This window comes from Equus caballus, chromosome 18 (assembly GCF_041296265.1).
Source record: "Equus caballus isolate H_3958 breed thoroughbred chromosome 18, TB-T2T, whole genome shotgun sequence".
NCBI lineage: Eukaryota > Metazoa > Chordata > Mammalia > Perissodactyla > Equidae > Equus > Equus caballus.
Window position 1 is genome coordinate 63,571,539 of NC_091701.1, and position 27,548 is coordinate 63,599,086.

At 35.3% G+C, this 27,548-nt stretch overlaps 1 protein-coding gene across 2 annotated transcripts in view; it reads left to right on the forward strand.

Moving 5' to 3' along the window:
* FSIP2 (fibrous sheath interacting protein 2) overlaps positions 1-27,548 on the forward strand; it is an 84,856-nt gene that overhangs the window by 51,993 nt on the left and 5,315 nt on the right. For both annotated transcript variants that reach the window (XM_023622163.2, XM_023622164.2), the window contains 5 exons: positions 893-10,407; positions 13,057-13,557; positions 15,292-15,392; positions 22,805-22,851; positions 25,971-26,014. In XM_023622163.2, the coding sequence (XP_023477931.2) occupies positions 893-10,407; positions 13,057-13,557; positions 15,292-15,392; positions 22,805-22,851; positions 25,971-26,014 (10,208 nt within the window). The remainder of the gene's footprint in view (positions 1-892; positions 10,408-13,056; positions 13,558-15,291; positions 15,393-22,804; positions 22,852-25,970; positions 26,015-27,548) is intronic.

Sequence of the window (27,548 nt, forward strand, 5' to 3'; positions counted from 1 at the left end):
ATCAAATCTATTCTCTATTCTCAGACGTGTCCAGGGCCTTCCAGGGATTTCACTCACACTCCCTTCTTCCACTTGGAATACTCTTTCCTCCCTCCCTTCGTCTCAACATGGCCAAATCCACTCTAGGAGTCAAAGCTTAGCATAAAGCCTCCCATCTCCACAGAGTCTTGCCCAATTCCGCAGGCAGAAGTATAATAGATGATCAAGTTCTAAGAAAAAAGAGTGTGTTGCTCTGGCTGCCACTCTGAGAATTGGCCATCCCTAGTAGGCATATGATTTGCAATAAATACTCTATTGAATGAAGAAAGAGTACAGTCCTATGCCTAGCTGGTCTGGCCCTCCATCCTTATGGCAAACTGTAACGTAGGGGTTGAAGTACTACTGACATTGCAATCCATCCCTAACCTTTCTGGAGTTGCACACTTCTATTTCAGTCAAGCTGTCATTGCAACACAACTCCTTAGCCTCCTAAAAGTAATGCATAGCACAACATTAAATGTTTTGACCAAAAATAGATTTTTAATAATTATATGAGGTCTTGAGAATACTGCAGACATGTTATCATATAAGAATAAACTTGGAAATCATTTTCTGCCCCAGAATTTCCAGCTTTTTAGAGCCCCTAACCATCTAAGTGAGACAGATACCAGCACTTGACTTAGAGATTTGAATTATTCAGCGTTATTTTCTCAACTTTATGGCTAAAATTAAGATTCCACAAGGTAGAAAATAAATATCTGAAGAAAACCCAATTTCTCTCTTAGCTAAGTTTTTCTTTTTCTTTAGTGAGGTGGTCCAAAGGTGAAATTCATATGTAAATAATTACCGATATAATTAATTTTTCATATTTCCCTTAATGTATGCTAAAAATAGTAATGTTTTCTTTTTTAAGTTTCCAGTGAGGAGAAGGTGTCTGTTATTTCTACTTTGCCAAGAAAAAAATGTGACTCAAAACAGCCTCTAAGAAGCATATACAAGGATTCATCACTTTATCAATTTTGTGAATGTCTCACTGAGTCTGTCATTTGCCATTTAATTTTTAGCATTTCTGATAGCACCAGAGATGGTAGAGAAAAAGAGAAAGCATGTGAAAGCCAAAATGCAGCATTTAACAAGATTATTTCAATTGATTCTCAAGTGTTTGAGAACAGGTCAATTTCTGTTGGAGAACTTGCTTTAAATATTTCTGAAATCATTATTGAAATCCTTTTTAATAGTAACATTATAGAGTCTGACATTGCACAGCAAATGTTTCCTTTAAAAACAAAGTATATTTACTGCCCAGGAGTAGCTGCCGCTGACTTTGATGATCTCTTTCAGGATCTCTTAATAGGAGTGATTCATGTACTATCCAAAGAAATAGGAATAAGTCATCACCTTGAAAACACTGGAAGAAATAAATCACTTTCCATGCTTAGAAGCAGTGATGTGCCCATTTGCAACAAAACGAATACAGTGGAAAGACAGAAAGCCTCCAGAGACTGGGAATCCTCTACTCACCAAATTGATCGCCTCATTCAAAGAAATAAATTAAATTATCTGGCATATAAGTTAGACAGTCTGGTTGGTAGCCTAAAAACTCGTGAATCCAAGGAAGTAGTCAATAAAGTTTTTAATATTGTTTTAGATTTATTTTTACCAGATGAACACCCAGGTGAGGTTTTGGATTCTGATAAAAAATCAAGTGATCAGCCAAGTAGTAGAATACTTGGAAATAACTTAGAGATCACCCCAAAATCATTTTTTCTTCTCAATGTTGTGTGTGAAAAACTTATCAGAACACTTTTGGAAAAATGCACAAACAGTGTCTTTGCTGATAATTTACCTCTTTCTGATGGGACATCAGCAGAAGAATGTCAACTTTTTAAAATACTTCAAAGTGTAGAAAGTGGAGAATTTGATTATTGTAAGGGAGCAATGGACTGTGAACAATTTCAAGGTGATTATATGTCAGACCTTTCAAAAAACCTGGCAGAAATGGATCAAGATTTGTTGTCATCAGACTCTATGCTTACTGTTATTTCCCATAGCTTAGTTAAATCATTGATGGACAAACTATGTCACGGTATACAAGTCCCCCAAAGTCCACCTTTTGCAAACAAGCATTTAATGTATAAAACAAGAGAAATACAGTCTAGTTTCATAAAAGCAAAAGGGCCAGAATTAACAGAATTGGGACAAGGTAAAGGCTCTTTAAGGTTCATGAGTTATAATGGTAATGGTTTGACAGGATCCCTGAATAATCCCAGTGTAATTAGCTCCAAAATACGAGCACCATTTGGCAAGAAATGTTCAGTGAATTCCTCTTCTGTGCCATCTCTTCTTAAAAGACAGAGAACAAAGGATATGGATACAATAGGCATCTGTAATAAGCTATATCCAGGAGATATGAATACAGGTATTTATTCAGCCACATTTTTGGAGGAAATAATCTCAGAACTGTTTTTTAATCTCTCTCTTTCACTCTGGGGCAAAAATGAAAACATCACTGAGGCCCGGCTCAATGAGATGAATACATTATTTGTCAACAATGTAGTGAATGAGTTTAATAATGCACAAGTCACTGTTTTACGGAATGCTGAAGAAAGGCAGTGTTTTCCACCAATCCATAAAGAAACTGTTAGTAGCATTGTTGGTTCAGTTTATTGTGATGTTTTACAGCAATATAAATTGCAAGTGACCTGTGGTAATAATCTGACACATGACAATACCTCAATAGCAGAACAAATAACTAATGGCATATTGTTAGAGATTTTAGACTACCAACTCCCATCTTGCTTCAGGGGAAAGCACATGCCTAATTCATATTACCCTCTCAAAGCTGAAATTATACTGCAGAAACTTCAAAATAACCTGAGACAATTTACTTCTCAACACAGATCTTCAACAGCCTATAGCACTATGTTATCACACTCATTTTTAGAAGATATAATCAGAAGACTTTTATGTCAACTCATTCCTCTACCCAGTAAGGCTTCTTCTTTGGGAAACAAATATTTCCCGAGTTCAGATTTTAATGAAATGTCTACCTGTATAATAAATAAGGTTATATCAGCCATTTCAAAACATAAAATTTGGTTCACTATATATGATAGTCAATATCTTTGCACAGGAAAAAACCTCCAGAAGATGGTGGATTCTGTTTACAGCAATCTTGTACAAATGTCTGACTGTCTTGTTTCAATACAGAAAAGCATAATCAGCCGAAGTCCAATCATGGTTGACCGAATAGCCAGTTTTATTATTCAAGCAATTATTGAAAATCATCTTCAACCATTTTTGTGTGGAGAAGGTTTACCTCGTCCAAACACTCCATTGGATGCAGTATCGAATATGGTTAAACAGGTTCTCAGTGAAGTCATAGAGTCACACAGACCCCAGACACCATCACTCGTAGGTATTTACCCTCACACATTTGTAGGGGAAATTGTTGTCAGACTTTTATCAAAGATTTTCAGTCCAAAGCATAACACTGAAATTGAACTAGAAAAAATGACCCAAAAAATAGTAAACTCAATAAATAACCATTTTGACAAAGCTAAAATTCATATTCTGTATGATGACAAAGAACAGTCTCACTCCTCTGTAGATACAGATATTGTGGATGAACTCGTCACCTCAGTTTATGGAAACGTTTTAAAACAGCATGGGCTGGACCCTGAGGTTGATAAAGAACTTGAAGACAGTGATATTTTTGTGGAAAATATTACCAATTTAATTGTAGCAGCTCTTACAGATTACCTTCTTCATCCATTATTTTCTGGGGATTTGTCATCTTCCTATTCTCTTTCAACAGCTGAGAATATTTTTCAGGATGTTCTTAGTAATATCAGTAAATCTACCAAGCCAAGTCAGAGTTTATCTCCATACAACACCTTGCTACCATACACATTTTTAGAAGATATGATCCGAGTACTATTATCTAGGATCTTTCCTTCTGCATCTAGCATTGTTCCAAACAAAGAAACTCCAAAAGACAGATCAAGAGTGAATTTCAATGAAATTGCTTCAAAGATAATCAGTGATATTAGGATGAAAATTTCCCAACATGAAATTCGATTTTCAAAAGATGAAGAAGAAACCAAGTTTGTTTATTCAGAAGATGATGTCCAGCATCTCGTTGATTCAGTGTTCAAAAATATTTCACAAAACTCTGAGTCTCAAGAATCAGTTGAGCAAAATATCACAAGCAGTGATGATGTTCTTATTGATAGAATAGCAGGTTTTATCATTAAACATATCTGTCAACAACATCTTCAGCCGTTTGTGGATGGGAAGTCATTACCTTCTTCGTCATACTCATATTTTGATGATGAGAGAAGGCAGTGGTTTTCTGCCACTGTTTATTCCTCAACGTTTTTGGAAGATGTGGTCTCTGGGGTCTTAAGCAAAATATTCCACAGGGTGTTAGGCATTGTACAAATGAAATCAGCAAGAGATTCAGAAGATGAACTGTTTGATAAAGCTGAAAAACTCATAACTTTGATAGCAGAGGAATTTTCAAAAGCCCAAGTTAGCATTCTAGAGAATGCTGAGGAACAATTCTGTTTGCCTCCAGTGGAGACAGATATAGTCAAAAACATTATTGACATGGTGTACAGCAAAGTTTTGCAAGAATATGATATGGAAATAATGCCTGATAAAGATTTTCTAAGTGACACTAAGACACTGGCTGCAAAGATAACTAAAATCGTCCTGGCCGAAACTTTTGATTTCCAAATTCATCCAAATCTTATAGGAAAGCTTCCTTTTAAGTCACACTCCAAACTCAGTACTAATGTTTTGATAAAGAGAGTTCAGTGTGACATTACTAAATCAAGGTTCCAAAGACAAGCTTCAACAATATATACTACTATGCTATCACATACTCATTTAGAAAAAATCATCACCCAGCTTATATCTCAGATAAGTCCATTGGCCTCCAGTGCAGAACACCCAGATACTTGTCAATCAGACCTAAGTAAGACTGTCTTAAAACTGATAAATGAAATCATGTCAATAATTTCAAAACATGCAATATGTATTATTAAACACGGGAATGAAAAACAAAGCAAGATTTCAGAAAAAGATATCCAGTCTATGGTTGATTCCATTTATGCTGATCTTTCACATTCAAATGTATACCAGTCTCTTACAAAAGATAAAAAAGGTATAAGTAACATACCTGTCTCAAAAGTAGCAAGTTGTATAATAAAAGAAATATTTAACCATCATCTTCAGTCATTTTTATCTGAAGATAAAACTCTCCTTTCAGCTGCAGTTGATCAAACTTGTAAACAAAAAGCAATAGATTCTAAACAAAGAGAGTTGTCTTTCATTGTGAACTCAGCTGTCTTTTTCGAGGAAGTAATTTCTGAGCTTTTATGTAAACTCCTTTATGCATTCTCACATAATGTCTTGGCTGCTGAAAACCCAGATACAGTAAAAGCCACAATTACTGGCATTGTTACAACATTAGTAAAGTCAATTGTTCTGGAGTTCAACACATCAGAGATTTTAGTTGCAGATAACTCTGATGATGATATGTGTTTTTCAGAAGGATATAAAGAAATAGTTCAAAAAACAGTCAACCTAATTTATGAAAAAATATTAGATGAATATAAATCTCTGATTCAAGTATATAGGGCTATACAAAGTGACAGTATTTGTTTTGGAAGGAAAATATATCATTTGCTATTGGAAGAAATTTATGATTATCAGGTGCAGTTGTTGGTTTCAGGAGAATTGGTATCTTCTTCTTGTTCTTCCCTTCAAGCTGATAATATCATCAGAAATGTGCTCAGTGTCATCATGAGGGATACCTACTCCTTGCCATCATGTGTTACTGTGCTGCCTCGTTCTCTTTTAGAAGATATGATTTCCAAGCTTCTAGTGCATATGTTCCCTTCAACTGACACTGAAAGTGAACTAGAAAAGGAAGAGGTTTTACCAGATTATGAGTTTGTGGATGAAGCTTCAAAACTGACTGATGAAATTATCAAAGAAATTTCTGAACATGAGATCCGTCTTGCCAGGGCAGAGGAGAATGCAGAAAGTGTGCAGTTAGAAATGATTGAGAATTTGGTTGACTCTATATGTAATAATATTTTGAAAAAATCTGAATTTCAAGCTGAAGTACAGAAAGATGCAGACAAAAGAGGAGGCTCATTCCTCAGTAAAATAGCTGGTTTCATTATGAAGGAAATCATGGATCATCATCTGCAGCCATTTTTACATGGTGAAGAATCATCTTCCAGTTACTTATCTGATTATAACCATGTCTCTGTACTTACTAAAGCTGGTAAAGAAAAGGCACAGCCTTCTCTATATTCAGCTACATTTTTAGAAGATGTAATCGTTGACCTTGTTCACAAATTTTATTCTTTTCCAAGTATTACTGAAGATTCTAAGAAAAAAGAAATGCCAGAGCCAGAGGTTGTCAGCTTGGCTATAAAATTTGCAAACTCTCTGATAGGAGAATTTAGAAAAAGTGAAATTAAAGTTCTACCAAATGCTGAAGAAGTGTTCTCTTTTCCACCAGTTGGTAAAGATACAGTTGATAAAATATCCAATTTTGTGTATGATCAGTTCATAGGAAATTACGAGTCTAATGATATTCAGAAAGATGATAAGAGTAACATTGTTATAGAAATGATTGCTGCTTTAGCCCAGAAGGCAATCTCTGCTTTCAAGATTCAACCACTTTTTTCAGGAGACTGGTCTTCCACCTTCTTTTCATTTCTAAACCCAGATAACATCACCCAAAGGGTTCAACACCTACCACAGAAAATCTCTACACAGATAAACAGATGCTTAAAAGGGAACCAACTTACTTTACCAGAAAAATCATATAAATACACTTCTTCAACCTCAGACCAGAAAAATGTGTTGGACACTTTGGAAATAGACAGAGGTGCAATGAGTAGAAAGAAGAGTTTCAAAACTGAGGAAGCATCAATGAGGAAAGGTGACATCCAAGATCCAATAGTTACCTCTCTAACTAAATTTATGGCAAACAACATGTTTAACTTGTTGTCAGGGTCACCTGCAGGTGTGGTAAATAAAAAAAAAGAGAATAAAAATAAAATGAGAATTTCAATTCAAAAACATAATGAGACTGTATCAAAAGTTACTTCTCCAACTACTAGTGTGAAAAGTAAAGATACTCAGGAGCCAGATTTGAGGATAACACTTAAAAATAAGGAAATTGAGAATAAAAGCATATCAGCTTCAAAAGATAAGGAGGGGCAAGGTAATGAGGTACATACACAATTTCCAGTAGCTACTGATGATAGAGAATGTGAGAAGGAAATACTTGTACCGTATTTTGAGATAGACGATGAAATGAAGATTGACAAATCAGAAAATTCATTCAAAAAAGAAGACAAGTCCTTTCAGCTATCTTCCTTGACATCCAAAGTGAGAAATACAGGGAGCTCAACAGAGAAAACTTTGAGAACAGTTGACCAAAGGCCAAACAATGAGGGGGGAAAAGACTGTCCAGTTCAAGTAGATATAAATGAGGCACAATACTCAGATTATGAAAGTGTTCAAAATGTCATTGAAAATATTTATGATGATATATTAGAAAGAGATTATTCTCAAGAATCAGCAGATTATTCAAAACTCCAGATCCCCCCAAGTGAAACAGCATTGGATGTAATTCAAGAGGTTGGCGAAGATTTTGTACAGTCTATTTCAGCAAAGGATTCATCCCTTTCAATTAACAAAAATCTCCCTGCCAGAGAGAAAGAGATGAAGAGAGAGAAAGATAAAGAAAGAAAGAGAGAGAGAGAGAAAGAGAGAGATGGGGGTGAAAATAAAGAGAAAGAGAGAGACAAAGAGAAAAGGAAAGCTGAGATTAAAAATGAACCTAGTAAAACAGCCAGTCTTCAGCACCTACCAAAAAGTAAACCTGGAATTTTTCCTGCTAAATTTTTAGAAGATGTTATCACTGAAATAGTTAACAAATTGATCTTTTCTTCCTCACCAGAAACACAAACATGTGATAAATGTCAGAAAGTAAGCAATGGTGAAAATCAAGCTGAACTCTATGACACAGCTATGAAACTTCTCAATTCACTGTTAAAGGAGTTTTCAAATGCTCAAATTAAGGTATTCAGGCCAGATAAGGAAAATAAGTTTTCTTCACCTGTAGATAAAGTGTCATCAGTTCCTAAAGTATCTCCCAGCCATAAAGAATCAACTAGAGAAGCATCATCATCTAGCATTCAGAAAATAACGGTAGATAAAATGCCACATATACATAAAATGACTAAAAATTCCTCTTCAGATAAGATACCTTTTCCAGATAAAATACCAGCAACTGATAAAACACTAGTCAACAAAGTTGTTCACTCCTCTATATGCAATATTTTGAAGGAATATAGATCTCAAGACGCCATTTGTAAGAATATAAAGAGTAATGGGGAAAATTTAGCAAGAAGACTAACTAACACTGTGATAAATGAAATTTTTCAACATCAACTTAATTTGATATCTTCTGATAATGTTCCAGCTTCAGCTTGTTTTCCTCTGGAATCTAAGGATGTTGTTAAAAAGGTCCAAAATGTGGCTCAAACAGCCAGCAAAGACTGTCAAACATCATCACCATACACCATCATGCTGCCTCATGAATTTTTAGGGAATGTGATTGCTGCTCTTTTATCTAAAATTTTCTCAACAGTATCAAATACCAAAGCAGAAACATCTGAGGGCAAGTTGTTCACAGAACTGGATTTCCTTCAAATGAAGTTATTAAGTACAGTTACAACAGAGATCTCCAAAGATGAAGATATGATTATACGGTATGTGGAAACCTTACATCCCAATGATGATGAAATTATTCAATTAGTGGTTGAGTCTATGTATAATAATCTCTTGTCACAGTTTGGATCACAAGAGATTATACAAAATTGTGTAGCCAGTGGATGCAGAATCCTTTCAGAAACCATAGTTGACTTAGTTCTACGAGAAGTAGCTGGTAATCAGTTGCAGAACTATTTTTCTGGAGACCTAACTCCCTATCAGTGTGCAGAAGTTGACAGTGTTGTTGAAAATATTCTTAAAGATGTTATCAAAACTGCTGATGCTCCCCAGCCTCAACCATCACGTACCCATATACTGCCTTATAACATAATAGAAGAAATTGCTGTCAACTTTTTATCAAAGCTTTTATCTATGTTTCCAAAAGTGGATAAGGAAAGAAACAAATCTCTTGAAACAGAAATGCAAAAAATAACCTCAAAAATATTAAATTCAATTCAAGAATTTATCTCCAAAAGTAAGATTAAACTTGTACCACCAGCCAAGGAGTTGCCTACTGTACCTTTAGCTGAGAATGAAACTATTGAAAAAGTAGTTAATTCTGTTTATACCAGTGTTTTAAAGCACTCTGGCTCCTATACTTCTATATTTAAAGATTTGTTGGGTAAGAGCAATATCCTCTCTGATATAATAGGTTTTTTAATGGTGAAGGAAATTTCCAATTCTGAATTTCAACGTCAAGTAGAGGAAGAAGTATCAAGTTCAGAATTAGTCCTTGAAGCTGTCAAAATTATGGAAAAAGCGGTCAAAATTATTGATGGATTTAAGTACCAGGAAAAGTTTCCGTGCAAAAAAGGTGCTATGTTAGATGCCATGTTTTTGGAGGAAGCGTTGGCCTTGTTCTTGGCTAAAATAGTAAGGTTGCCAAGTGCCTCAAGCAAAGATGCAAAAAGCTTAAAGCCTGACTTAAATAAAATTGCATCTCAACTGACAAAGTCTGTGACAGCTGAAATTTCCAAAAGTAATATCAGTCTTGTTGCTGCTGATCCTAAGGAACACTTTTTAAATCCAGAAAGTGTAGAAGTTGTTTCTCAAATTATTGATTCTGTTTATAGTGAAGTACTGCAACAGTTTGGAACTCATAACGAACTTTATGATGATATAAAAGATACAAACAGAGTTTTCCCTAAAAAAGTGGCTAATTTGATTATTAATGGAGTTTCAAATTTTCCATTAGATACAGTTAGCTCAAAGAATTCAAATCCAAATCTCTTTGGAGATCTGGACATTAATAGAATTGTTCAAAAGGCACAAGAGCATGCTGGTAAAATGATCCCTGACTTAGAGGAAGAAGACTTAGCTCAAGATTCATTTGGAGAGGAATTTCCAATTAAAATAGTTCCACATGTTGGGAATAAACCAATCAAAATAGATCCACACATTATCTCAGAACACTTAGCAGTAATTTCTGTAAAAACTCAACCTCTTGAGAAACTTAAGATGGAGTGTTTAAGACAAACTGGACATAACATAGAAGAACTGAGAAGAGTATCAATAAGTGGGAGAGGTTACTCCTCAGACACATCTGATGTAGGAGAGTTGAAGAGAGAAAGACGTATCTCATTGGATAGGACTGGACGACTGGCTGTAAAACCCTTAGAGGTAAGTGCAAAAACAATAGAAAAAAAATAGTGATAAACGGTTGTTCTGTGATTCCCTTCTCAAATGTGTACATGGGAATGCATATGTTTGCTGTTATTGTCCAGCCCAACAGGAGAATTGTTGAAGTGGTTCATCCATATAGTCATATGATTTACTGGGACTCACCATATCCGCTCTCTGGCTCACTCCAACGGTTTCAGGCTAGTTTTCCTAAGACAATCAATTTAAACTGGCATTTTTTTTAATACAGTGGGAATAGAGGGACATAGACTTCACAGTAAAATCAGGCTGACTGAAATTATCATCTTCAAGATTCAGAAGATACATAATCTCATATAGTTCCTGTAGTTCTTCATTGTGGATATCTAAGGTGTTTAAAAGGACCAGTTAATAGACTATCAGGATATATGCAGTTTCAAAAACTATCTAAAATAGTTGTAATTTCTCAAACTTAAGGCTCTACGGCATTAGTACTTTTTACTTTTAGAAACATTCATGAACAAACAGACTACAAATTCTTAGATGATACTTATTATTTCACTTTAGTTATATTAGCCTTCCTCAATTTCTTCTACAATCTAAAGTGCCAACTTTCTTTCCTCTTCTATCCTTGCTCTAGACCCAGCTGCCCTAATGCTGCCATTTTTATGAACCCATTTTCTCTTGCTATAGACCTAGGTCTGACCGGCAGCCCCATACTTGAGCCCCAAATATATTAAACTAATTGGGCCATTAAAATGCCAAGATGATGTCCATGTTAAAAGGAAACTATGCCACTGAGGACAAAGGGATTGTCTGGCCAATAGAGTTATACTGACTGACCACAGTTTGATTTTTACCAAAGCCCCTTGTACTGATAGGGTTCACTCATAAGAGGATTTAGTGTGCTTAGGGATATAATCTGTGGCCTGGAAAATGAGCAAAGTTTCATAGAACCATCCTCTCTGGAGCATAAACTTGAAATGAATTTTTTCCAACACTGTCCTGCAACCCACTGAACTAAGTCTCAGGGCTGGTAAATATGTTAATTAGTGCCGTATGTTTTCACACCCAAATACTGAGATTATCATAGGCTGAGACACTAATTTAATCTGTTTTGCCCTAAATTTTTTGGGCCAGATGACAGTCTTTTCCAGCTATGAAATTCTCTCTTCCATATGAGTTCTCATCATTGCATTAGCATATTACTGAATAGTCTTCATTTATACATAAGTAATCTCGTGTGTCTTTGTGGTACAGTGGTAAGCAGAGCTGCCTTCTATATATAAGTAATCCCTTGGGAGTAGACTATGTGTGAACAGACTGTGGAATAACATTACTCAACGTCAATTTTTAATTATCTGTAGAATTGTCTGTCACAAATCTTACTCTTAGTTACAAGTTCTCTTTACTTAAGCCATTTATAGACTACAGAAAGCAGCAAGAGACTATTTCAACCAGAACAATTACTCCTGTTTTCTTAAAGGAAAGAAAAGCCATCCCAAAAATAAAAAACAAATAAATAAAGCAGCAGACAGCAAGAACTCTATTAAGACATTTGATTTGTACCAATACTATCTATCTCCAGCACAGGGACAAGAGAAGAAACAAAACACTAGATTAGATCAGAGAACCTCGACACGTGTTGGCTCCACCCCAGAGCTTTAGTTTCTGTTTTGAAGTACCATAAGTTCCCAGCACACTAGGCATATATATTAAAACCATATATAGTAACAAATTCCAAAGCCATATAGATTGATTTTGGATTTTCTAAAGCACTGGTTCCCTCCACTAACACAGAAAATCAAAATAGATTGTATTTTAATTTCTTAAGGAGGCTCACTCTGTATTTTTTTTTTTTAAGAAGATATTCTTTTAGGGTTCTATTATCTGAAAAACGGGCTTACAGTGTTACAAAGTGATGTTGAGGTGTGTGATTATTAAATCAATTTGGAGGTTTTGTGGCATCATTAAAGGCTACAGAATTGGGGGAATTTTGTTATTTAATTATAATTGTCTTTTCTTTGATCTGTCTTTAGACATTGAAAATGGAAAGTAAGATTTGACTAGAGAGATGAGATAAAAAATGAAGATTTATGTTTTGAATATTCTTTTGGAAAATGGGTCCAAAGAATCAGGAGTGGAAGGAGAGGAATTAGAGTCAAAGACTTTCACAGTTTTTGTTATTCATCTTTTTGCAAGTCAAGAGCAGATAATACCTTGCTTTTTTGTTGAAAATATGTGCATTTAGGTTTATCTATCATTCTCTATCTAGAATTTTAGAAAAAATAGATAATCATATCTACTTCTGCCACAAAACTTTCAAAGTAAAAGAAAACAACAAAAAGTAACTTATGATGCAACAAAATATAAACTTTAAGCAAAAGGAAAAAGAACCTATGTTAGGCCTTCCTCTGCTACTTTGTAGTAAGATACAGTAGCTCAACGTGATCTCTGAATGTCAAAGAAATGATAGACACCAACAAATATTTCTTATAATTTTCATTTGTTTCTTCTTTTTAAAATATCATTAATATACAAGTCTCATTTAAAGATAATACTACTTAAATTGAAACTATAAATTATATTAAAATATGTATATTATGATAGAACCACAGGAGAAATGATCGAGGCACTTGTTCTTAATATTCGTTATACTTTCAATTCTAGGCTGTCTGCAGAAATTCATTTCAGAATATAAGAAAGCCAGATATCACCAAGGTGGAGCTTTTAAAAGATGTTCAGAGCAAAAAAGATCTTATCATTCGGTTAGTAGCTCATGATATTGATCAAGAAGATTCAGAAAGTGGCAGAGAGGAGGAACCAATGTCTGATGAGGATGAAGTTGTTTTACGAGAGATAGCACAAGAAGAACACGTAGGAGAACAATTTGAAGATCAAGTGAAAGAAGCCATGAAGCCAGCAGAAGGCATGGTTGGTTCTCCCAAGACAACACAAAGCACATACAGCCTGAAAAAATTTTTGTCACTAAGCAAATGTTGTCAACTCACATCCAGTGCAAATATTGAAAGTATTGAAGCAACCTCAAATCATATAATAGAACCTAAGGAGAGACAAGTTAAAAGAGCTGTTGCTGAGCTTGACATGGCCACTAACTCAACAACCACGACTCAAACATCCTCCTCTTGGGAGAAAAAAGCACAGCCTAAGGTGAGTGAGAAGCACAACTGCCCATGACCAGATATCTATGGAAAGAGTAGAGATCTTCAGAAATTCTGTCCAAGAATGTGCCTTAATTAGGTAGAAAAGAATACTAAAATGGTTCCAGTCTCATCCTAAGCCTGGTAATATTTACAGTAGAGAGAGAAGTAATTAACAAATGAAGCCATGAAATTCAGTTGAGGGAAAGCAGATAATGGAAAGAGACCTAGATTAATTAGAAGCCCAAGAGAACAGACAGTGGAAACCATTTCAGAGAAATGCAAGCTAATTATTTAAATCCATTATTTAATAGATTCTAGCCCTTTGTATTCTGGCTAAATTCCCACTGAACGTTTTGTGTAGAGAAGCTTTATGCAAGTATGACAGGACTGGAATGTGGGCCAAGGTAGGAGGAAGTAAAAAGAGATCCATACAAATTCAGATTTGAATCCTGACTCTCACTTAATAGCTCTGTGTCTTTTGGGCAAGTTACATAGCCAACTTTTTTCTTAAAAGTTGCTTGTCAACTTGCCCAAAGTTAATAATCAAGATATTTTGAATATCATTCTTGCAATCAGCCCATAAACTCCACTGTCGTCATGGGGTACAGTTCTTGTCCCTATGTACCATATCCCTCAAATGATGATCTGGACTTCAGTGACCCTTTGGATTGGCCCAGTCCAAAAATATGTGCCAAAACATGTTTTTGGAAAATACATATGATTTAAGATTTCCTAGTGAGACAATTCTATTTATTATCTATTTGACATGATTCCCAGGTTAACATAAAAGCTGAGATGAACCAGAGAAAAAGAACAGAGATACAACTCTCTTCAATTCAGAAGTTTAATTGGTAAATCATCTTAACACATACTCTCATTTATTTGTTGGGAAGCTATATGTGATTTCATGACCAGATACACTCTGCAGAATAGTTTTCTTGAGCCTCATAGTCAGAAATGCTGGCTTCATAGATAGTTAAAGAAATGTTATAGTATAACATTAGCAACAGTCAAAATGGATTATATGAACAATAATAGTAGCCTGTGTTTTTTGGAGGGATTCTAACAGATGTCGCAATAAAGGTATTCTCATAAAAGGTATGGCCATGAAGTCACACATGACTTCCCAACAAATAGATCAGAGTACAGGTTAAGATGATTGACCTGATAAGCTTCTGATTTGACCAGAGTTGTATCTCTGCTCTTTTTCTTTTTGAACTCTGTAAGATATGATTAAAAATATTTGTAAAGTACAGGAATGGAAAACTGTATTCTTCAAACGTTGTGTGAGGTTTATCTTTAAAATTTATCCAAACTCCAATATTATAAGTCACGTTCACTGAGCCATTTCCAAAGAATTATATAGGAAAGAGACATTTTCATTAGAATTATAGGGTTTATCCATCTTTATTTAGTTTTTTTTTTGTTGAAGAAGATTGGCCCTGAGCTAACATCTGTGCTAATCTTTATTTTCTATGTGGGATAGTGTCACAGCATGGCTTGATGAGTGGTGTGTAGGTCTGCACCTGGGATCTGAACCTGCAAACCTCAGGCCACTGAAGCAGAGTGTACAAAATTAACCACTGCACCACGAGGCCAGCCCCAGGGTTCATTCATCTTTTAAGTAATCTCTAAAACTTTTTCTCAGTGTAATGTAAATTAGACTGCATAATATGCCAATAATGTGAGAAAGTACATATCAAACTCTACTTTATGTAATACTTGGTTTGCACTTTTCCAGAAAGAAGAAAAGACTCTTATTACTGAACCAACACACTACCTCATACACAGAATTATGAGTTCATCTTCATACAACCAAGAAGATTTCATTTCATATGCCGGGTACATAAAATTAAAGCAATATGAAAATAGAAATCTGAGATGAAAGTAATGCTAATGGGAAGAATGGGTCCCTGGTAAAACTATGATTGGGCAAGTATTCAGCCATAGGCCTTCCCTCACTCCTTCTTATTCTTTCCTCCTTTAGCTCCCCACTGTGGACACGTAGGTCTCCCCTTTCTACCTGATCCACCATTTCTAGTTACCTGGCCTCTACATCCTTTCTAGTATAGCAGTGTCTTGGATCAAGAATTTGCCAGTGTGTTTTGTTTCTGGTTGTTTTTTTTTTTTCTTTTTTGACCTGGGAGATACGTACTAGGTCACAATAGTATCTGCACTATCAGCCCAAAGCATTCCTGCTCAATTCTAAATAGTTAAATGTTCCAGTGTGTATAACTGCCTATAACAAGAATCCAAAGGTTGGTGGCTAGCATAGGGGAACGGGGGTAGGAGGAAGGTGAAAAGGCTGATTAGGCGTGTGAGTAGTGATGGATTATAATTAGCCTTTGGGTGGTGAATATGATGTAATCTACACAGAAATTAAAATATAAGGATGTACACCTGAAAATTATATAACGTTATAAACCAATGTTACCACAATAAAATAAATTAAAAAATAAAAGTAAGAATCAAAAGAAAGAAGGAAACAGTATAAGTTGGAGCATTCAGAGATGAATTCTAGAAAGCAGTGGAGTTTTATGTGGATCTGTAAGGATGAATAGCATCTACAGGAGGAAATGATAATCCAAGTTTGGATGACTGTAGAAGCAAAGTCTCGACTGTGTGGCATTTATAGAGAAAAAAGAGAACAAAGTACACTGTACACTTGAAATTAATTAATAGCTATATCTAGAATAGTTAAAACTTGTCTAAAATTATTCTTAAGTTTATAGAAATATTCAGAACTTCGCAGAGGTAGTATTTTCTATTGTGGGAGAAGTAATGGGTGTAAGGAGAAAAATCTACTTGGTGACATTTTTTTCCCACATAGCAAAATGAAATTGTTTCTTTTTGACAATGACACTGACACTATTTTGGGACATCCCTTCCTGGCCCATTATTGCCTTTTTTTCCTGCATAATGGTTATTTTAACATACTTAATTAGTAATACAGGCACCTCTCTCTTGTTTTTATCAATGATGAAGACAAAGAGTACAAATAATACCAAATAAAAGCCAATCTAGAGCAAGATGGCAGACCGTGAAATTAGCATGCCTTGTTTCCCCAGGGAAACCAAAAGTAAAGAACTACAGACTGATAAAACAACTTTATAGGAGCTCTGCAAACCAGTCAAATATCTGCAGCAACCAAGTAAATGCCCAATCAAGGAAAAGCCACATTCAAGATGGTAGGAAATGCCAGATTTTTACTTGCCCTTGCCAAACTCTCTCTGCAACATGATGTGGCACAGCTGGGAAGCAATGGCCCAATTCCTGGTTCCCTCTTTTGGGATGGGACTTGTTTGCATTGTTCTCACCTATCTGTGTGATGCCTGAGGGAATGTTTTCTGTCTCACCTGAATAGGAGCTCAGATTGGGAATGGTGGCATAGATTGGATCTAAGCCACAGAAAGCAGTTGATGGGTGCCACAGTACATGAAAATCACAGGGCACTACAGATGCACAAATACATGAGGGCAAGAGATTATAGGCAGAGGAATACAATAGAACATCTAAGGCCCTGAGAAGAAGCATGATGAAATTCTTGGGAAATAAAACATTTAAAAGCAGATCAGGAAAATTGAAGAAAGGAAAAAAAACACACACATAGACCCAGAAGGATGTATGCCCAGAAAAGACTTAAGAACGCATGGCTCTACCTCAGACTGTTCCCAAGGCCCAAAGTCCCACTAATTAATGAATGGCTTCCACACCAATCTCCAAAAACTGGGGGAGGTAGCTGTTTCTTCAGATGTCTAAATTTCAACATAAGATCACAATGCATACAAAGAAACATGGAAATAGAGCCCACTTAAAGAAACAAAATCTTTAGAATGTGTCCACAAAGAAGTATACCAATTGGACATACATGGCAAAGACTTTAAAAAGAGTCTCAAGTTTGTTCAAAAGCTATCAGAAGACACAGAGAAAAAACTAAAGGAAATCAGGGGAAAAGTATATGAGCAAAGTGAGAATAAAAACAAAGAGATATAAAGGAGCTGGAAAATATAATAACTGAACTGAAAAATTCACAAGATGGGTTCACAAGCAGACTCAATAAGACAGAAGAAAGTATTGATGAACTTGAACAGAAGTCATTTGAAATTATTGAGTTTGAGGAGTAAAGAAAAATGACTGAAAATGAAGTGAACAGAGCCTGAGGGACTTATGAGATACCAAGTGAACCAATATATGCATCATAGGAGTTCCAGAAGAGAGAGAAAGAGGCAGGGAGATTATTAGAGGAAATAATGGCTAAAACCTCCCCAAATTTGAAAAAAAAAAAAAAAGCATGAATATATAAATATAATAAGCTTAATGAATTCCAAGTAGTGTAGACGCACACAGACCACACCGAGATATAATCAAACTGTCAAAAGACAAAGACAAAAGGAGAGTCTTGAAAGCAGCAAGAGAGAGGTAACTTGTCATGTACAAGAGATCTCCATAAAACTATAAGAGAAATTTTCAAAAGAAATCTCACAGGCTGGAAGGCAGTGCATGATATATTTAAAGGGTTAAAAGAAAGAAAACTGTTAAGTGAGAACTCTATAACCAGCAAAAATACCTTACAATAATGAGAGAGAAATCAGGACATTCTAAGACAAAAAACAATAAAAGGCTGAGGAAATTTATTACCACTAGACATAGCCTACAAGAAATGCTAAAAGAAGTCCATTAAGTTGAAACCAAAGGATACAAAACAGTAACTCAAAGCCATATGAAATTATAAAGTTCTCTAGTAAAGTTAAATACATGAACAAATATAAAAACCAGTATTATAATTTTGGTTCATAGCTCTACTTTTTACTTTCTACAGTATTTAAAAGACAAATGCATAAAAAAGTAATTACAAACCTATGCTGATGGGTACAGAATATGTAACTATGTAATTTGGGACATTGATAACATAGAGGGGATGAGGGTTGATCTATAAAGATTTGCATGCAGTTGAAGTTATAAGTTTAAGAGAATGTCTTGACTTTAGGATGTTCTATGTGATCCCTGTGGTAACAACAAAGAAAATATCTATAGAATGAATACACATATAAGGAAATGAAAAGAGAATCAAAATGTGTCTCTGCAAAACATCAACTGTTACAAAGGAAGGCTGTAGTGGAGGAGATGAGGGATTAAAAAAGCTATAGAACACACATAAAACAACAAAATGGCAGAAGTAATTGCTTCCCTATCAGTAATTACTTTAAATGTAAATAGATTAGAAATTCCAATTAAAAGACAGAGATTGACAGAATGGATTTAAAAAACAGGATCTAACTATATATTATGTATAAGAGACTCACTTTAGATATAAGGACACACACAGGTTGAAAGTGGAAGGATGGGAAAAGATATCCCATGCAAATAGAAACCAAAAGAAAGCAGGGGTAGTTATACTAATATCAAACAAAATAGATTAGTGAAAAACTGTTACAAGAGACAAAGAACATTATATAATGAGAAAAGGGTCAATTTCCCAAGATATGACAATTATAAACATATATGCACCAAAATACATGAAGCAAACATTGACAAAATTGAAGAGAGAAATAGACAGCTCTACAATAATAGTAGGGGACTTCAATAGATTACTTTCAATAGTGGATAAAACAACGAGACAGAATATCTGGAGGACTTAAACAAGAGTATAGACCACTTGTACCTAACAGACATATACAGAACACTCCAACCCATAACAGCAGAAAACATATTTTTCTCAAGTGCACATGGAACATTCTCCAGGATAGACCATATATAGATCACATGTAAGTCTTAATATATTTTAATCACAATGAAATGAAATTAAAATTCAATAGCAGAAGAAAAACTGGAAAATTCACAAATATGTGGACATTAACAACACATTCTTAAGCAACCAGTGGGTCAAAGAAGAATTCACAGGGGAAATTAGAAAATATTTGAGACAAATGAAAATGAAAACAAAATACACTAAAACTTATGGGATGCAGCAAAAGTAGTGCTAATAGGGAAATTTATAGCTGTAAATTCTTCATTTAAAAATATTTTATAACAACAACCTAACTTTACAGCTTAAAGAACTAGAAAAAGGAAAAAAGGAAACTCAAAACTAACAGAAAGAAGGAGATAAAGATTATAGCAGAAATAAACAAAATGGAGAACAGAAGATAATAGAGAAAATCAGTGAAACCAAGAGTTGCTTCTTCAAAAAGATCAACGAAATCGACAAATTTTTAGCTAGATTGCCTAAGGAAAAAAGAGAAAAGACTCAAATAATTAAAATCACAAGTGAAGGAAGGGACATTGCAACTGATTTTGCAGAAATAAAAGGTATTATAAGAGAGTACTGTGAACATTTATATGCCAACAATTGGATATCCTAGCTGAAATAAATAAACACAATAACCACCAAGAATGAATCGTGAAGGAATAAAAATTATGAACAGACATATTACTAGGAAGGAGATTGAATCAGTATTCAAAAACCTCCTAACAAAGAAAAGCTAAGGATCACATGGTTTCACTGGTGAATTCCAGCAAAAAATTAAAGTCGAATACCAATTCTCATTAAACTCTTCCAAAAATTGAAGAGGAGGGAATATCTCCAAACTCATGAGGGCAGTATTACTTTGATAACAAAGCTAGACAAAGACACTATAAGGAAAGAAAACTACAGACTAATATCCCTGATGAATATTCATGCAAAAATTTTCAACAAAATACTAGCAGACAGAATTCAACAGCACATTAAAAAGACTAAGTGGGATTTATCCCAGGAATACAAGGGAAGTACAACATATGAAAATAAGCCCATGTAATACAACACATTAACAGAATAAAGGAAAAAAAATCACACACACACACATTCTCATCTAAATTGATGCAAATAAACCATTTGACAAAACCCAATACCTTTTCATGATAGTAACACTTAAACTAGGAATAGAAGGAAATTACCTCAAAATAATAAAACCATAAATAGAAAACTTACAACTAACATCCTCCTCAGGGTAAAAGCCTGAAGGATTTTCCTCTAAGATGAGGAACAAGACAATAGTGCCCACTCTCATCACTTCTATTCAACATAGTTCCAAAAGTCCTAGCCAAAGCAATTAGGCAAGAAATGAAAGCCATCTAAATTGGAAGAAAAAAGGTAAAAGGATCTCTGTTAACAGATGGCATTATCGTATAGGTAGAAAACTCTAAAGATTCCACATAAAAAAGAAAACTTTTAGGATTAATAAATGAATTCATTGAAGTTGCTGGATACAAAATCAACATGGAGAAATCAGTTGCATTTCTATACACTAACAATGAACAATCCAAAAGGAAAGTAAGAAAAAAACTTTGATTTGCACTAGTATCCAACAGAATAAAATACTTAGGAATAAACTTAACCAGGAGGCAATAGACTTGTACATTGAAAACTACAAGACATTCCTGAAGGAAATTAAAGAAGACACAAATTAATGAAAAGACATCCCGTGTTCATGGATTGGAAGACTTATTGTCAAAATGTCAATACTACCCAAAGTATTCTACAGATTAAATGCAATCCTATAAAAATAAGGAAAACATTTTTTCAGAAATAGAAAAAAAATTCATTCTAAAATTTAGATGGTATCTCAAAGGACTCCTAAAAGCCACAATCATCTTGAAAAGCAATAACAAAGTTGGACTTCCTCATTTCAAACTTACTACAAAGCTATAGTAACCAAAAGAGTATAGTACTGACATAAAGACAGACATGCAGACCAATGGAATAGAATAGAAAGCCCAGAAACAAATCCTTCATAGATGGTCAAATGATTTTTGATAAGCATGCCAAGGCCATTTGATGGAGAAAGAACAGTCTTTTCAACAAATGTTGTTGGGAAAACTAGATAACCATGCACAAAAACACTGAAGTTAGACCCTTACCTTATACCATATGTAAAAATTTACTCAAAATAGATCAAAGACATAAATAAAACTGTAGAACTCTTATGAGAAAACATAGGGGGAAAGCCTCATGACATTGGACCTAGCAGTAATTTCTTGGATATGACACTGAAAGCATAAGCAACAAAAGGAAAATTAGATAAATTGGACTTCACCAAAATTAAAAACTTCTGTGCTTCAAAGGACAGAGTGAAAAGTTAACCCATAGACTAGGAGAAAATATTTGCAAATCATATATCTGATAAGGGATTACTATCCAGAATAGACAAGGAACTCCTGTAATTCAACAATAACAAAAACCAAACAACCTGATTAAAAATTGAGCAAAGGATTGAATAGACATTCCTCCAAAGAAGATATACAAATGGGAAATAAGCACGTGAAAAGATGCTCAACATCACTAGTCATTAGGGAAATGCAAATCAAAACCACGAGATGCCATTTCAGACCTCTTATGACAGCTATTATAAAAAAAAATCAGAAAATAACAAATGTCAACAAGAATGTGAAGAAATTGGAACCCTTGTACATTGCTGTTGAGAATTTAAAATGGTACAATTGTTAGGGAAAATAGTATGACAGTTTCTCAAAAAGTTAAACGTAGACTTACCATATGATCCAGCAATTCTTCTTCTGGGTTACATACCCAGAAGAATTGAACACAGGGATGTGAACAGATATTTATACACTCATGTTCATGCCAAATGTTCAATAACCAAATGGTGGAAGCAGTCTAAGAGTCCACTGATGGATAAATGGGTAAACAAAATGTGCTATATGCACTCAATTGAATACTATTCAGCCTTAGGAAGGAAAATCTGACACATGCTACAACATTTATGAACCTTGAAGATATTATGCTAAGTGAAATAAGTCAGTCACAAAAGGGCAAATAGTACATGATTTCCACTTATATTATATTAGTCAAATTATAGAGACAGAAAGTAGAATAGTAGCTCCAGGGGATAGAGAGAGACAGAAATGGGGTGTTAATATTTAAGGGGTACAGAGTTTCACTTGGGAAAGATAAAAAACTTCTGGAGATGGATGGTGGTGATGATTGCACAACATTGTGAGTGTACTCAAGCATAGAACTATACACTAAAAAATGGCTAATATGGTAAACTTTCTGTTATGTATATCTAACCCGAATTTTAAAAGTGGAAAAAACCCAGTTTAGAAATCACTTTCATTTGATTTGGAAACTCTGTAATATACTATTCCAGGGTTACTTCCATATGAAGAATGATTGACAGATTGTTCTTTTGCTTAACCAGTAATTTCTTCATTCATTAAATACACAGAAGTAAAATGTTCTTTTTCTTTTGTTTTAGTGAAACTGAAGCTTGTACCCCAGATACAAGTGCTAAAATATTAGAAGGTTAGATTTATTATTTTTCTTAATTTAAATTAGAAAGTATTCTAAAGGAGACTTTGTTTACTGTTTATCATGATGAATTTTTTACTTATCAAACCTGAGGTTGATACTGTTTTTTTGTTTCCTGTGAGCTTACCTACTTTTGGAAAATGATGCCTTGTCTGAATTACCACTAAGATTTTATTAATGATTTTGGTCAAGAATATGGTATGATATTATGAATTTATATTTACCATGTTCCTGTGAGAAATAACCACAAAATTAGGGTGTATGATAGTTTCTATCTGAGCAAGAACCCATGATAGTAGCATTTGACAATTTATTTGAGAGGTTATCCTGCCTTTATGCTTAGCCCTAACAAAATGTACCCAAAAAAAACTTTTAGAGCTAATTTTTTTTGCTAACATTAAAATCTGCACCTCACTTTCTTTTTTTCTTATCTCTATTAGCACTGACTCCTTAGAACATTTGGAAGACATTTTGGTTCTCTATTTGTTGAAACCTCAGAGGACCAATGTGTTGTAACAATGATAGAGGTAGTGTCGTTTTTACTGTAAAGTAGCCTTGAAACTCAAACCACAGGTTTACCCTGGCTATTTCAAACATAGAACCCACTCAAGCAGTAACTCAAGAAACACATTCTCTCAACTCTCAAGTGGAAATCATTTCCATTAAGATGATTCAAATATCAGTAAGTATGCCAGAATTTATGAATATATCACAACCAGAAGGTATCACAATAATCACTTATATGGAATCATGGGCTGTTAGAGTCAGAAAGAAGCCGCTTAATACCACCTCCCTCATTGTTTACATGAGGAAATTCAAGCGCAGGGTGAGGAAGCGACTTGCCTGAGGTTACTTGGAGTCAGGGGCAAACCCTTGTCTGGATCCAAAGTCTTTTGACCCTGAATTCAGTGCTTCTCTTTTTCCAACTTCGTTGTGATGATCATGCTTAATCCTTGTATTCTTCGGTAATATTGCAGCTATCCAATCATTTATTTATTCATTCATTAAAGATTTACTGAGCATCTCCTTTGTGTTCTAAGATCCCATGGGTGAACAAGGCTAACAAAGTCCTTGATCTCATAAAATTTAATGTTTCTTGGGGTGGAGCATCAAAGAGTAAGGACATAAACAAGATAATTCCAGATATTGATAAGTTCTTCCTTCTCATCTGGGACAAAAGCCAAAGAAATCGCAATAGCTTGCAAAACCCAACATCACCTGGACATCACCCTGGTGCCCTATTACCTCTCTAACCTCCTCTTCTATTCTTTTTCTGGCTCACTCTGCTCCAGCCTCACTGACCTCCTTGATGTTCCTTAAACATTCCAGGTATTCAGGGCCTTTGCACTTGCTGATCCTTGTGTGGTGCTCTTCCCCCTATATCTGCATTGCTCATTCCTCACCTTCAGATCTTTGCTCAAATGTCACCTTCTCTGTGAGGTCTTCTTTGACCACACTTTGAAATTGTAACTTCATTCTCACCATGGCACCACCTATTCCACTTCTTTGCTTATTTTTCTCCCTGGCACTTATTACTATCTAACAGACTGTGTATTTTAATTAATTGCTTTTTCACTATCTCCCTCTAGAATGTAAGTTCCATGAAGATCACAGCTGTATTCCCAAGAACCTAAAACAGGCATATAGTAGGAGGAGGAATTTAGTAAAATAGGAGAGACTATGGGAGTAACTAAGCAGGGGGTAAGGAAGAACACAGGAATTCTGTTTTATGGTTATGTTATGGTTTATTGGTTGTGTTGAGATTGAGGTACCATTAGACATTCAAGTTGAGGTGTCATAAAAGCAATAGGATATTTAAGTCTGGAGTTCAATGGAGAGATCAGAGCTGGACATACACTTAGTTTCATATGGAATATACAATAAAGTCTCAAATATCTTAAATCTGAATATCTGACATCCTCAACTATAAGGAAGTTTTCTGTGACTCTTCATCAAAACAAATTTCCAGTATATCCTGGAAGGTTGATAGCCATTTAACCTAGAAACTTTGAAATGATGGTTGGAATGATAACCCTCGGAGCAAATCCAAATGATGTCAGTCATTTGAAAGCAAAAGTACCTTCAATTATGTGCAATATAGAGTCAGACATCTTAGAAAGATTATCGACCAACAATGAAATCTTATCAATTTTGTCAGATAATTCAAATAATCAGTTTCTCTCATATTTGCATTAATTGATATTTTACTAGTAGTTTTTTTTTCCCCCCAGAACCTACATTGGCCTAAGGATAATTCAGAAAGTAACCACTTGTGTTGGCTCTTGATGATTACCTGTCTATGAAATGCAGAGTTTTTACATATGATAACTCATTGTGTCCTCTTGTGAGACAGGCAGAGGATAATCTCATTCACATTCTACATACTAGGAAACTGAGAGTCACAGAAGTTAGACTCAACTTGCCAGTGTTTACACAGCTCTTAGTATTGAAGCTAAGACTCAAACTCGGGTTTTCTGACTCCTTAGCAGGTTAGCTGCCTCCCTAGTGGTGGTTTTTTGTGAAACTTCTTCCACAGTATCATTTCTACCTCCTGGGGCTGATTTTCTTTTACTGGGAATAAATATTGACCTCTCCTGGAACTTAGGCAACTTGTAGCTCTATAGCAACTCCGCAGATTTCCTCCTGGTATTGCCTCAAAATTCTCCTAATTCCCACCAAAGTATTTTCATAAGACCAGCACCTTCCTCTTTGTTCCAATTATGTGCTTTTAATTAGCTATATAAAATCAAAGAGTGTTGGAGCTGGAAAGGCCTTTAGGAATCATCTATAGGGTGACCCCTCATTTTATAGATGAACAAATAGGCCCGTAGATGTTGAATGATTGTGCATAGATGTTTAGCTACTAAGTTCCAGAGTCTGCCTCTCCTAAATGAAGGGCTAAGACATGCCCCAGAATTCCAGGGGTCTCACTTCAGTTTTGTTCCCATTGTCTACACACTGTCTATGTGTATATATCTATACATATATAATTAGAATTAATAATTTCTTCTAAATTCTATGAATTTTAGTAAAAAATAGTAAGATCAGGTTTGTGTCAACACTATTCATGCCTCAGAAAAAATACTATTTTTCCTTCCTCCCACCCACAACAGAAAGTTCTCAGGAACAAAAGCCAGAGAATTCAAGCAGTGTTAAGGTAAGTATTTTTCAGTGGCCTCTAATTGGTATGCCTTGGGTGCAGGTGAATCTAGACCAGTTTTCAAGGTCAGATCAGGGACTGGGTGGTATGATTTGAGGGACAACAGGAAGCTTTCCCTATTCACAAATCCTTCATGATCAGATCTCGCCCCCTTGTTGAGATCTGTCCGTGGTACCTGAGAAATCCCTTAATCAAAATTCTCTCCTTAGAGCTATCATTCCTTGCTTAGTGTACAAATGAGCCATTGTTCCTCCCTAGCACCTAAATACAATTCCATTCCTTAAACCTATTGCTGCAGTCTCTGGAGAAAACCCTAGACGGAGTGAGTCACTTGTCTCTGCCCAGGGCAGGTGGACCCAAGTGAGGAGCTTGGTGGAGGCAGGAAGGGAATAGAAGCTTCAAAAATGGAGGAGAGTGGCTTGCAGGAAAGTGACTGCTGATTCCATCTATTTCTCTGCATGAGAAATAATAACTGGTCAAAGGCAGCTTTCCAAAAGGCCCACCTCCTCTCCAGTGTAAACTTAGGAAATTTCCTCTTCCCTAATCCTTATTAGAAAGTTTACAATGAGGACTGAAGCTACAGATTCCCTTCTCTGTTTTTTCACTTTGTTTCTTGTCTCAATTTAATCCCATCTTTAAGCAAGTCTTCTCAATTCCATGCACACACAATCCATCATTTATTCACTTCTCATTGTCAGAGTAATTTTCAGAACCAAATTTTAAAACTCATACTTAAGAAACTTTTGCCACACCTCCAAACATGCTGGGTTAGTTCCTCATGCAAACTAATCCTCATTTATGAATATAAACATATATTTGACAACCTGAGGCTTTATTTAGGCCATACTTTCCAAGTAAAATCATATGGCAATAAAGGGGAGACACTGAATCTTTAGTCTGAGGACCTGTTGACAAGCCATTCCTTGTGCCATACTGAATTCCTGGCTAATCTGGACCCTTCTGGCTCTTCGTCTTTTCCCTCACTTGATGCTTTTTGCATGGTGAAACTGTGGTTAAACTTGTTATCCAGTCCAGTCTCAAGTAAGGTGGAATAAGCACATTCCACTCTGTTATCACTCACTGATTAAAACTATAAACTTTGGACAACCACCCAGGATTCTGAAAAACAAATAATAGGAGTTTGAGGGGAGGAATCCAATAATACAATATGAATGCAACCAATACAATATGAGTTTCCTGAGGTTTTTCCTCCCATGTCTTCTAGCTTAGCTTCAGGGCAGTTCAAATCCTGGAATTACAGTCACGTGCTGCATAACGACATCTCAGTCAGGAATGGACTGAAGATATGACAAAGGCCCCCTAGGATTAGCACCATATAGCCTAAGTGTGAAGTAGGCTATACCATCTAGGTTTATATATGTACACTCCATGATGTTCGCACAATGACAAAATCGCCTAAGGATGCATTTCTCAGAACACATCCATGTCATTAAGCAACTGACTGTACATAAAGGGAATGGACAGCATAGAGCTCCGAGAGAAACCATTGCTGTCTTACCAGAATTAGAAA